The 13,952-nt window shown below is 36.0% G+C and overlaps 1 protein-coding gene across 2 annotated transcripts in view; it reads right to left on the bottom strand.

Annotated features, from left to right (window-relative positions):
• Positions 1-13,952, bottom strand: part of DNA2 (DNA replication helicase/nuclease 2) — an 89,605-nt gene that overhangs the window by 22,967 nt on the left and 52,686 nt on the right. For both annotated transcript variants that reach the window (XM_077125104.1, XM_077125106.1), the window contains exons 11-18: positions 13,265-13,381; positions 13,077-13,186; positions 12,545-12,654; positions 10,790-11,014; positions 2,536-2,729; positions 2,341-2,430; positions 2,051-2,255; positions 549-638 (exon numbers count right to left, since the gene is read on the bottom strand). In XM_077125104.1, coding sequence (XP_076981219.1) covers positions 549-638; positions 2,051-2,255; positions 2,341-2,430; positions 2,536-2,729; positions 10,790-11,014; positions 12,545-12,654; positions 13,077-13,186; positions 13,265-13,381 — 1,141 coding nt within the window. The remainder of the gene's footprint in view (positions 1-548; positions 639-2,050; positions 2,256-2,340; positions 2,431-2,535; positions 2,730-10,789; positions 11,015-12,544; positions 12,655-13,076; positions 13,187-13,264; positions 13,382-13,952) is intronic.

The raw sequence follows: 13,952 nt of genomic DNA, 5'->3' as shown, positions 1-13,952 counted from the left end.
TATCTTATTAAACAAAGGCTAACACCAGATCTTTAGTTCTTTACAGTCCTAACATTCTATGACTCCTCACCTTGATAGTAATTAGTTCTCAAAATTCACAGTACATGTGTGATTGTGAAAACCTTGTGTCTGATGCTCCTTTTATCTACCTTATCAACAGACAAGTAAAACATATGGAATAAAAATAAATAATAGTCAACAGACAAGTAAAACATATGGAATAAAAATAAATAATAGGGGGAACAAATGTTAAAATAAATTCAGATTGAAATGCTAGTGATCAATGAAAGGGAGGGGTAAGGGGTATGGTATGTATGAATTTTTTTCTGTTTTCTTTTTATTTCTTTTTCTGAATAGATGCAAATGTTCCAGGAAATGATCATGATGATGAAAATGCAATTATGTGATAATATTGTGAATTACTGGTTATATATGTAGAAAAGAATGATAAAAAGTTAAGAACATTTGCATTTGTTTGGTGTTTTTTGGTATTTAAAAAAATTTTTTTTAATTAATTAAAAAAAAATTCACAGTATATTCTAAATTACCTTAATAAAAACTGAGGCCAGGAACACTATGAGTTTGGCTTCTGTTAGGTTGCTCACACCACCGTTTTCAACTAGTTCTTGGGCTGGAACCTATATAGAAAAAAAGTACATCCTACTTATAAAACAACTACTAAGATTATTTTCAGTACCTAGCTGGCTACAGGAACTTTACTACCAGGAGACAAATGAAAAATATCTTCATCCTAAAATGTGGAGGTATAAGAGTTAAAAAAGAATGATATTAGTCATTTCAGAAATCCACAAAGTGGCAACCCATCTTAAACATGCTATGATTTTTGAAAGGAGATCACATATTTGGCCAAATGCTTTGCAAACTTTATTATCCCCCATTTATAGGAATGAAAGGCCAGAAAGGATAAATAACTTGCCCAAGACCACACAATTGTGGCAGGGATAACAAAGTAAATCTGGCTCCAATATCTGTGCTATTTCTATTTCCTTGTGGCCTGTTATGCAAATAACAGAGCAGATAAGCTCTACCATACCTGGTATTCAACTCTCCTAGTACTATTTTGATTCTGTATCATCACTTAGCAACCTTGATTATTTTTAATACAACTTACTTGGAATCCTGATACTAAGAAAGAGGAAACTTGAGTAGCAAAACTAAGAATCTGAGCAAGCATTTGTAAGGTAAATAATTGTAAATTATAATTAATAAACTAGAATTCTGGCTTGTAAAAGCAGTGATTTATGAGATCAGTTTATATGAATGAACTTCCCACAGGCTTCTTTCCCCTAGTTAAGTGTTAAGATCAAATTCTTGAACCTGAAGTGCTAAGTACAATATCTAAATGAATGAAAATTCCATCAAAGTACATGTGTTTAGGCCCTATTTAAACCATCAGCTGGGTCTACCTACCTTAATAACAGCAAACGACAAAATCAATTTAGAGGAATATGCACAGGTATAACTGGGCACTATATTTTTATCTGAACTTATATAAAGACTTTCAAATCAATGTAAAATAGCACTATATAAAATAAATTATAATAATATAGGGTCAAAACTTTCTTCTTAGTGCCTAGAACAAAGAATCAAGTCATTTAAGGTCCTTATAAAGATTTTTGTTAAATGAAGATTTCTGTTTAATGGTTTGTAAACAGGTCTTTAAATGACATCAGTTTATTATGTCTTCCACCTACTCTGTACGCAGCACTTTGGGAGTATCACTGCCAATTTCTTTTCTAGGAAACGTAATTATACCCTTGAGTTCACTTTCTGCCTTCCCATCTTCAAAAGCCACTTTTGAGAGCTATCAATTCCCAGAATATATTCCCTACCAAAGATAGTGAGGCTGTAGAAAGAAAAGACTTTTTGTGTTGAAGCACAAGAAGTACACTAGTTTCACCTTATAGCTGATGAGCTCTAATGGAGCACATACAACCGCAAACTGAAAAATTAAAATAACTTTTAAATTTATTTGTTAAATAAAATTTAAACAAAAAGAAAAAAACTAAAGGAAAAAAACATGTTTTACCTTGTCTGTATTAAGAAAACAAACAGGATTATTTGGATCAAATACTCCATTCAGCCAAGGATTTTCAGAATAATCAGCATAAAATTCCAGTTCCAGCTTCACATCTTTAAAGTTAGGTAGATTTATCACTGCATTAGCCACTTTGTCTGATCCGCACTCCAACTTTCCCTCATATATCAGCTTATTACTTAAGGACATAATTTTACTGAGGGAATTACAAAAAATAATTTCAGTTTTGGAAGATGGAAACAAACATGAAAATCACATATACCCGACACTGTTATAAATACCTGTTCATTCTGTACTGCACAGTTAATTGCACAACAGCATTCTTATGCTGCTCTAGCCTCTTGAATAAGCTCTCACTCATGCCAAGGGCTCTGTCAACAAACCACACACAGGCTTAACAATATATTAAATTTGGTATTAAGAAGAATACCTTAAGAAGAATCTAATATGAAATTAAAACTTAAATGCTTGCTTACTTTGCTTCACGGTTTAGCACGAGGGGAGGAAGCTGCTGATGATCCCCAACCAACACAAATCTCCGTGAAAAAAACAATGGTCCAAGGCAAACTGGTTGGCTAATTTGAGAGGCTTCATCCACAATACAAAAATCAAAAAGTTTACGAGAAAAAATTGGATGATTTATCCCCATACATGTTGTTGCAATTATAAGCTATAACCAAATAAAGAAAACAGATCAGTTATTTTTTTCTTTAAAACATTTTAAACTTTATTTAGAGCACTTGTAAGTTTAGATCAGTTATTCAATATACAAAGAAAATGTAATTTTGTTTTCCCACTTTTGAAACCAAAAGATTAAAATAAAATTGTCCTCTAACAAGAATCCTCCAATATTATTTTGTCTGAAATATTTACAGTATGTAAAAATAAAAGTAAAATTTTTTTCTTTTACTAAGAGTTGAAAAAGCTCATATTTTCCAGATACCATTGAATAATGTTCACATTTGGATATTTCCAAATGGAAATCTGAAATATTCAAGGAGTAATATGTTAATAAGCTTTTTTTTTAATGTCAATTTCTGCTTTCAAGAAGACGAAGTAGATGTACTTGCTCCTATTCCTTCAATTAAGAACAACTAAAAATGCTTATAAAACAAATATAAGAAGATACTGAAAAGTGGAGAGAATCCCAATTGGCTAGCAACCTTGGGAACCAAGGCACAACACAGTGGTTAGTTTTCCAGGGTTTCTTTTTGCCTCACATATCCCAAACCAGAAACTGAAGAAGCGAGCGACCCAATAAAATGAATGGGCACAGACCAAAAAAAAAAAAAAGAAAAAAAAGCCCCAACAAAAGCCTGCTCTCTCTAGCCAAAGGACCAGGAAAGGGAAAACCTAGCAACACAGAAAACTTACATAATAACTGCTCTACACAGCCAAACACCACAGAGAAAGCTGATGGCCACACTTCTGAAGAAAACAAAAGGCCAATTGTCAAAGGCCAATAGGGAGGCTAGATTTTCATCCTTGCAAGGCTGTAATGAAGAGCCCAAACAGTTCGTCCTCCAGGGTAGGGTCACAAGTAGGAAGCTGAGCTTTTGGAAGCCGCGGCCCCACTGGTGTCAGCCTGGACTTCTGCCCATGCCCACCATAACAAGGGGCCTCCCCTACAGTGGATGTCAAAGGAGACTGCGTAGGTTCTACTGCCCACCTGGCAGTAACGAGAAAGAGCACTCTCTATCCCCACTTGAACAGTGTCAGAGGAAACCAGCTAAACCAGAAGTTTAAAATGAGACTCACAGTCTCATAACAACAGGAAAATGCTCAGGTTTCAATCAAAATAGCTTATCATACGTAAAACAAGGAAAATTTAAAACTGAATGAAAAAAAGACAATCAATAGATGTCAACATTAAGATGACAGATATGTTAGAATCATCTGACAAAGATTTTAAAGCAGCTCTGATAAAAAGCTTTAAAAACCAATTACAAACACACTTGAATCAAATGAAAAATAGAAAGTCACAGCAAAGAAATAGTAAATAAAAGGAAGAAAGAAATGGAAATTTCAGAAATGGAAAATATGACAACAAAAATGAAAAATACTCTGATGGACTCAAAAGATTGAAAGAAAACATAAAAAATGATATGAAATAGAATACAGAAAAATAGAAATAACCCAATCTGAACAACTGAACAAAATCAGATTGGATTAAAAAAATGAACAGAACCTCACGAACCTGTGAGACAACATCAAAAGATCTTTGCATTTTTGCGGTTACAGAAGGAAAAGAGAAAGAGAAAGGAGCCTAAAATGTATTCGAAGAAATAATGGCTAAAAGCTTTCCAAATCTGGCAAAAGACATTAAACCTGCAGATTAAATAAAATAAGAACATTCCAAACAAGATAAACTCAAAGAAAACCTCTCTAGGACACAGCATAATTTAAAATCTGAAAACGAAAGTTAATAAAAAAAAAATACTGAAAGTAGTTAGAGAAAATGACACCTTATCTATAGGAAACAAATAATTTCAAATGACAGTGTATTTCTCATCAGAAACCATCAAAGATCAAAGGGACATAGCACAATATTTTTTAAATGGTGAGAAGAAAAGAAGTGTTAACCTGAATACTATACCAGCAAAAATATCATTCAGGAATAAAGTGAAAATCAAGACATTATCAAATGGAAAAAAATTTGTTGCCAGCTGACCTACCACCCTGTACCAGTTTGAAAGGATTTATGTACCCTAGAGAAGCCATGTTTTAATCCTGATCCAATCTTGTGGAAGCAACATAGCTTTAATCCCGATTCAATAACGCAGGTTGGAATCTTTTGATTAGATTATCTCCATGCAGATGTGACTTGCGCAGTTGTGGGTACTGCCCTTGATTAGATGGAGACGTGACTCCACCCATTCCATGTGGGTCTTGATTAGTTTACTGTAATCCTTTCAAAGAAGAAGCATTTTGGAGAAAGTTTCAGGTTTACTGTAATCCTTTCAAAGAAGCATTTTGGAGAAAGTTTCAGAATGACAAGAAAACAGAGCAGAGTCATGATGAAGCAGAGAACCCACACTGCCTGAGACCTTTGAAGGTGAAGAAGGAAATGTCTTCCCGATGAAGCAGAGAACCCATGCTGCCAAGAGACCTTTGAAGATGAAGAAGGAAAATGTCTCCCAGGAGCTTCATGAAACAAGAAGCCTGGAGAAAAAGCTGGCAGATGTCACCATGTTCACCATGTGCCCTTCCAGTTGACAGAGAAACCATGAACTTCATCGCTTTTTCTTGAGTGAAGGTAACCTCCTGTCAGTGTCTTAATTTTTATAGACTTGCTTTAATTAGACATTTTCTTGGACTTAGCACTGTAAATGAGAAATTTATTAAATTTCCCATTTTTAAAAGGCCATTCCATTTCTGGTATACTGCATTCCGGCAGCTAGCAAACTAGAACACACCCTAAAAGAATAACTAAAGAAAAGTTCTCTAAGCAGAAAGTAAATGATGAAAGAAGGAGCCTAGGAACAACAGAGAGGAAGAAAATATAATAAGCAAAAATGTGGGTAAAAATAATAGGCTTTGTTTCTCCTTGTTTCTTTCTCAAAATTATGTTTGACATTTGAAGCAAACATTCTAACACTATTTGATGTAGTTCTAAATGTATGTAGAGGAAATATTTAAGACAATTAATTACATTATAAACTAGGGAGTGTAGAGAAGTGAGGTTTCTAAACTTCGACTGTAAAATGACTACAACAGTAGGAGGAGGAAAAAACAAGCTTCAAAGTGGGAGAAAATATCTGCAAACCAATATCCAACAAAGGTCTAGTATATAATGTATATAAAGAACTCTCAAAACCCAACAGTACAGGCTTCTGGGAAGATGGTGGAACAGAGTGGAGTGAGTTCACTCCTGCTCCATGAAACAAGATAGGAGACAGGGAGAAAATGCCTGGGACTGCAGGTCCCGGGGTGGGAATAGTCTAGGAGGGTCTTTAGGCAGTTTTGGGAAGAGGATAATGGGAGAGTGAATGGGTCGGGTGACGCGGATCCCCACCCGCTGGGCTGCAGTGCACCAGAGAGAAGCAGTTGAAAGGAACTGACCCTCCTGGGCTCCAGTCTGCACAGCTGCCATCTAGGGAAACCTCCCCACCTGGCTACAGTGGGCAGTGTCGGCAGGGAGACCAGAGGCCTCAGGGTGGGGGGAGCGATCACACAGTCAGGTGTGGGAAAAGCCAGCCCTCAGTTGCCATGTCTGGCAGGCCCACCAGCACTGCAGATCAGCTGATCAGCTGACACCTAATGCGCTGGTCGGCTCCCCAGTCCCTCCACAGAGACCCACTGCCCGGCTGCCGCTGGCAAAGCAGCACCCCCTGCTGATCACACCAACCTCAAATTGCCCTGGCCAGGAGGGGCGAGCATAAGAGAGGAGGAGACTAGGGCCCGCCATCTGCTGGCTAGATGCAGTAAGTACAGGTGAGTGGCAACGGACAGGGATGGGAGAGCTTGAGGGACAAAGAGCATGACAGTCGCCAACTTCTGGAAAGAAGGGGTTAGTGCCGGCAAGCTAACTCCCTATCTGCCTAGGTCTTTTTTAAAATTTTTTTCCTTCTTAATATTCTTTTTTATTTCCCCCCCTTTTACAACATATTCATTCTATACATTTTTATTAGTAACATAATTCTCCTTTTCATTTTTATAGATATTTTATATTACTATATTTTTATTCATTTCTATTTTTAATTTCACATATTTTTATTTTTTATTCCATTTATTTTTATTATCACTGTTATTATTTTTTTACATTATTTTCATATTATTTTTCTCTTAAGTCTTTTCTCCATCTGGTGGGCACCAGTCTGACTTCACTCCCAGTATACCCTGGTATCTCCTTTTGATTTTGATGCCAACTACTGTTGAGGTGTATTTTGTTGTGGTTCTTGTTTTTGTGTATCATATTTTTATTATATTATTATTTTACTTTATTACTATTATTATTATCTCTTTTTTCTTCTTTTATCTTTTTTTTGTGTGTGTGTGTGTGTGTGTGGGCATAGGCTGGGAGCCAAGCCTAGGTCTCCTGCTTGGTGGGCAACCATTCAGCCACTGGAACACTGTGCACCCCAACCTAGCTTATAACTGACCCTTAAGTTGAACTGTATCCCCTACATGAGATTCAGACACTGATTTGGCAGAGAATAACCAACAAAGTGCAAAAGGAAACATTCAACAAAAACAAAGTAAATACAAAACTTTAGAAGAGTGAAGGAAACCAACTTGCAAAATAACCATATCAAGATAATCAAATGCCCCAAATACAACAGAAAATAATAGAGCACATGAAGATCCAAGCAGAAATGGTCCTGCCAAACTACCAAATAAAAATTCCAGAGGGGACACAGAATATGGAACTACTCAAGGATATTTATAAAGAAATAAAGGATATAAGGAAGACACAGAAGAGCACAAGGAAGAATTCAGGAGTTTAAATAGAAAAATAGCAGATCTCACAGAAATGAAAGATACAGTAGACCAAATAAAAATATACTGAAGGTATACAATAGCAGATCTGAAGAAGCAGAAGGAAAAATAAGTGAGCTAGAACAACAGAACTACAGTGCGCAAAAGAACAAACGGCAGGAAATGCAACTGAATCTTAGGGACATGATGGACAACAAGGGGCGCAAAAATATAAGAATTATTGGTGTCCCAGGAGGAAAGAGTAAAGGGTTGGGAAAGTTACTTGAAGATATAATTGGAGAAAACTTCCCAACCCTTATAAAGCACATGAATATGTTAATCAAAGAGGCCCAGTGAACTCCAAATAGAATAAATCTGAACAGGCCCACTCTAAGACACATACCAATCAGACTGTCAGGTGTTGAAGAGAAATAGAAAGTCCCGAAAGCAGCATGAGAAAAGCAATTTACTACATACAAGGGAAAACAAATAAGACTAACTTCAGACTACTCAACAGGCACCAAGGAAGCAAGAAAGCAGTGGTATGATATTTTTAAGATCCTGAATGAGAAAGGCTTTGAACCAAGAATTCTTTATCCAGCCAAGTTATCCTTCAGAATTGAGGGGGAGATTAAACTCTTCAAAGACAAAGAAAGATTGAGAGAATTCGTCAACAAGAGGACAGCCCTATAAGAACTACTAAAGGGAGCCCTGTCCGCTGATAAAGACAGGAGAGGGTGGTCTGGAGGAGGGCATAGAATTGAAGAATATGAGTAAAGGTATTTTAAAGGAAAAGAGAGAGACAAGGAAAAAATAAAATTATTTTCTGACAAATAAAAACTAAAGGACAAGAAGAAAAAAAATTTTTTAAAACAACAAAAAGAAAAAAGAAAAAGAAAACATAAAGGACAAGATGGTAGAATCAAGAACTGCCTTTACAGTAATTACTTTGAATGCTGTGGAGTTCATCCAGATCCTTCCCTGGCGTCATCAGCTTCACAGCCTGCCCTGTGGATTTTGGACTCTACATTCCCATGGTTATGTGAGACACTGTTATAAATTTTATATCTACAGATATTTCCTACTGATTCTTTTTCTCTAGAGAACCCTAGCTAATACAAGCAGGCAGCTTTTTTTTTTGTATGCTGTATGGCGGGGTCACATTTCTTTCTTTTTCCATGGGAGTATCCTGTTACCGCAGCACCATTTGTTGAATTTTTGTTTCTTTGGTTTTTGATTGGTTTGTTTGCTTGTTTGTTTGTTTTTTGGGGAAGTGCACGGGTCGGGACTTGAACCAGTCTCCCACATGGCAGGCAAGAATTCTACCACTGAACTACCCTTGCACCACCCCAGTTTGGCAGATTTTTAAAAAGCTCAATATGCAACTTACAAAACGACCCTGAAATTACACTCCTGCGCATTTATCTCAGAGAAAGGAAGATTTATGTTTACACAAAACCTCTACACAAATGTTTATAACAGCTTCAGTCATAACTAGAAACAATTCAGAAGTTCTTCAACAGGTGAATGACTAAATAAACTGAGGTACATCCACACCATGGAATAACACTCATCAATAAAAAGGAACAAACTACCTCCCAGGGAGCTTCATGAAGGGAAGCCAGGAGAGAAAGGTAGCAGATGATGCTGTGTTTGCCACATGCCTTTCCAGATTAGAGAGAAACCCTGACCCTGTTCGCCATGTGCCTTCCCCTTGAGAGAGACCCTGAACTTCATTGGCCTTCTTGAACCAAGGTACCTTTCCCTGGATGCCTTTGATTAGATATTTCTATAGACTTGTTTTAATTGGGACATTTTCTCGGCCTTAGAACTGTAAACTAGCAACTTATTAAATTCCCCTTTTAAAAGCCATTCCATTTCCGGTATATTACAGTCCAGCAGCTAACAAACTAGAACAAACAGCAACCCCAAAAGGTTGCATATTGTATGGTTCCATTTATAAAACACTGTTGAAATGAAAAAAGCATAAAAACCAAAAGCAGGTAAGAGTTTCCAGAATGTAAGGAGGGACAGGGCACATGGGAAGTCTGTAGCAACAAAATTACAATATGAGGGATCCCTGAGACATAGAACTGTTCTGTATCTTGACTGTATTTATGTCAGTGTCCTGGTGATATTTTACTATAGTTTTGCATGATGTTCCCATTGGTTAAAGGGCACATTATTTAGGATCTCTCTGCATTATTTCTAACGACTGCATGTAAATCTACAATCTGCTCAAAATAAAAAGTTTAATTAAAAAAAAAAGTCGGCTGGATATATGTATCTTAGCCACTTCAAAATTTTTCAGTAATGGGTACAGATATTAAATTAAAGTATATTTGTATTTGTACTGGTTTGAAACTATTATGTACCCCAGTAAAGCCATGTTTTAATCCTGATCCTATCTTGCGGGGCCAGACCTATTGTTTAGGGGGGGAAACTGTGATTGGATTGTTTCCACACCCAGTTGTGGGTGTGACCTTTTGATAAGAGATGTGATTCAGCCCATTCAAGGTGGCCTTATTGTTTACTGGAGTCCTTTAAAAGAGGAAACATTTTGGCGAAAGCTCAGAGCCCAAAAGGAGACCCAGACATTTGGAGATGCAGAAAGAAAACACCCCCGGGGAAGCTATTTAAACCTGAAGCCAAAGATCCCAGATGACAGAGGTGTTCGCGATGGCATTAGCTTTTCTTAAGCAAAGGTAACCTCTTGCTGGTGTCTTAATTTGGACAGCCTTAGAACTTAGACTTTTAACTTAATAAATTCCCCTTTAAAAATCCATTTCATTTATGGGATATTGCATTCTGGCAGCTTTAAAAACCAATACAGTAAAGAAAAGAAAAGAAAAATATAAAAAGAGAAAAAACAGGCTAATTCTGTTGAAAGAATAGGCTAATAACGCAACTGTATTTGAGGTGATTTTTTAAAAGACTAAATATCAATTAAGATTTCCCAATAAAAATATATACAGGCATTAAAAAATAAAACAAAAATTTTAAATAAGGTGATACATCAAAGCCTGGTATATTCATCACAAGACCATTCCAATGTTGCTTCTAAAACATCCTGAACATTAATAGTTTTCTAGGATATCTGAAACTAGAAAAGAGAAGCCCTTAATAATAAAACAGAAACCTCATTTCAGTTCAAAAGCAACAGTAAACAATACATCAATAAACTGGTCCTGAGCTATGCATAAATTAATCACTTGCAAATCTAGTCAGTGTGAGAATTTCCTAGTGTTGTTTCTTCCCTCATTCTGATTATAGAGATTACTGTCAGTATTGTTATATCATAATTGTACTTACTTGACTATTGTAGAGTTCTTCTAGAAGAGTTAAGGATTTAATGGACTTTGATCTGCAAATTTCCTCCTCTGTAAATTTCCGTATATCTGGATGTACCTTCTGAGTCTGACCCAAACGCAAAAATCCTACTTTAAACTTGGCTAACTTCAAAAGAATATTGTCAACAGCAGAATGTGTATAACTGGTCAACAGAACACTAAAGCTGCAGGCATAGAGAATTCTTACCTAAAAAAGGATAAGAGAAAGAAAAGAAGCATTACTTTCAATTTCAGGTATGTTTTATATTTGCTTCTATTTTTACATATAAATATATACGCTTATATTTTTCAAACAGAATTAGAAAACTTAATATGAAGACTATTTAAAAACTGAGCCAAATAATTTTTTATACATTATAAAACCAAATTATTTTATAAAAATCACATGGTATTACTACAGATTAGTAATGCTATATTAAAATTAAGTATTTTTATGCATGCACGTAACATATGTTATGTATGTATGTAAATGTACATAAAGCATCAACTGCCATCTTTAGTTGTGAGTAGAAGGAAGGGCTCAGTTTAGATATTGCAGGCTGCCCAGCGAAGGGCAGAGGTGACTGTTTTAGTGCAGAAGGAATGTGGACAGTTGGAAGAAAGCAAGGGCCCATAAAGACCACCAGCTCCCTTATAAATAAGCAGCCTAACTTACAGAAAAACCCGACTTGCTTGGATTTACTAATTCAATCTTTGGGAACAAAGTCAGCCTTCCACATAAGTGGACTCAAGCCTAGTAGAATAGTTTATGAAGTGCAGACAGGGCCCACCCACCCCCTAAAAAAAAAAGAAAAGAAGGGAATCCTAGCAATAGTAACACCGAAAACTCTATCATTAGCTGTCTTCCCTTTATGTTAGGCATCGATCCCTCCCTTTTGTTCTCCTTTCATAAAACAATTATTGAAGATAATGTAATAGAAATAGCACTGGCTCTGAACATGCCCTTTGGCCAGCAAATCTACTTCTAGGAATTTGTCCTACAGAAATGCCTGCTCACCTGTATATATACTAAGATACACATACTAAGATATACATGGCAGCATTGTTGGCAGTTTTAAAAAAAAGTGACAATAATCTAAATGTTTATCTATACAGGCAAGATTAAATACAGTACCCTATACTATGGCACACACTATACAGCTGGTTCTTAAAGAATGAGGTCATTTTTTAGGTACTGACATAGAGAGGTATCTGTGAAATATTAAGTGAAAAAAGCATTTTGCCCCATTTATGCAAAAAAATACCAAACATTCTGTATTTGTGTATATTTGTGTGGGATTATGTATTTACCTACATGTGCAAAAAACTGTTTAAGAAGTGGAACTGACAAGACAATCAAAAGGGGACTTTTATTTTTCCTTCATGTTATTCTAAATTGTTTTAATTTTTTCCAATAAGCACTGATTGCACATAAAATTAAAGATACAGAGTGATAAAAAATTAAGCATTTTTAAAGCAAAAGGAAAGCATACAATGATACACATACCACCAACAGAAAAAGATCTTAGCAAATTTTAAATGTAAGAAAGGTACAACATGATTACAACCATCTGTGATTTAATTTTACTATTTCTCATATCATCTTTAAAAGGTGATCTGAAATAAAGACAGTTTGAACTAAAATTTAGCCTTTTTGATATCAAACAACACATCCCCTAAACTGACAAGAAGCTGATGTAAAGACTTAATTTCTAAGGAAAAGAACAGCAAACCTTACGAGAGTACATATCGTAGTTGTTTTCCCTGTCCCAGGCATACCCACGATGAGGGTGTAGTCTTTTGAAAGAAGTACCTTTTTCATTGCTTGTCGCTGAGGCTTATTCAAACCTACATTTAAATTTAAGTAACAGGAAATTAAATTAAATTAAAATCAAAATAACAAGAAAAAAGGGCTGAATTTCAATAAGCAAAGTCACTATTTTATAAGAAAAGCAGTCTTCATAAGTCTGTTCTTCAATATACATTTTTTTTTTTTTTAATATGGGCAGGCACCAGGAATCGAACCTGGGTCCTCTGGCATGGCAGGCAAGCATTCTTGCCTGCTGAGCCACCATGGCCCACCCAATATACCTCTTAAAGTAAGAAACTATCATGGTGATTTTAAAAGATATGTATAAACTACATCCTCAGAGACTGTCTAAAAACTGTAATTGAAAGTCTAATAAATTAATAAAATACTAGATATAGCATTGCTTGATTTATAATAGAACCATTATAAACAGAACCAAATAGAACTGATGATAGCACACCTTTTAGAATACAGGCAACTGTATCTTTTGCATCATGCGGAAGAACAGAACTGAGGTAAGATATAAACTGAGGTTCACGAAAGTCAATAATTAAATCTCGAAGTTTCTTGCTGGAAAGAAAAAATATACTTTTAATGGTATTCTTAACGAAAGCGCAATAAAATTCAGATTCGTTCACTGTTACAAACCTTGTATAAGTATTTTCCATCAATTTAGAAAGATTTCCTAATGGAGTATCTATATCACAATTTTTTTCTTCCTGGTCGAGTCTGAATAAAGTTGATTCTGGGAGTCCCAACAAGTTCCTAAAACAGCAAAACAGATGTACCTGAATGCTTTTCATTCAACATAATCAGTTGGTCAGTACAAGAAATATGTTGCTATTTGTTAAAAGAACAAAAGAAGCCAGCACAACTATTAAGTGACTATGAGTTTCTAATTCACATTTATTCATCAAAGCAGCATAAAGCCCTGGATAGGTGGAGAAAGGGGAAGGAGAAAGATACAAGTCACCAAAGCCAAAGCAGCTAATAGCCAGGAACCAACATGTGCTGAAAATTCACTTGCCTCCGTGAAGGATCCTGAGCATGTGGCCCCTCTCTCCTCCAGACTGGAGTACAGTTTTCTTCCTAGAGGCCTTTACCAACTCCTCTCAACCCCTGCCCTCCAATCCCTGGCATTCCCTAGGTACCTTCCCTGTTCCATGGTACTATTCTTTCTAGTACGTATCTAGGTACATAGCTGCACCTTTAGGTCTGACTTCACATTCCTCATCTCCTGCCTGGGTCCTCACTCAACCTTCAGATTCAGATACTCAGCAGGCAGCAAGAACTCCCAACATCTCCATGGGTGATAAAAGCTCAATATATTCAAATG

Source organism: Tamandua tetradactyla, chromosome 13 (assembly GCF_023851605.1).
Source record: "Tamandua tetradactyla isolate mTamTet1 chromosome 13, mTamTet1.pri, whole genome shotgun sequence".
NCBI classification, from domain to species: domain Eukaryota; kingdom Metazoa; phylum Chordata; class Mammalia; order Pilosa; family Myrmecophagidae; genus Tamandua; species Tamandua tetradactyla.
This window is presented reverse-complemented; position numbering and strand designations above follow the sequence as displayed.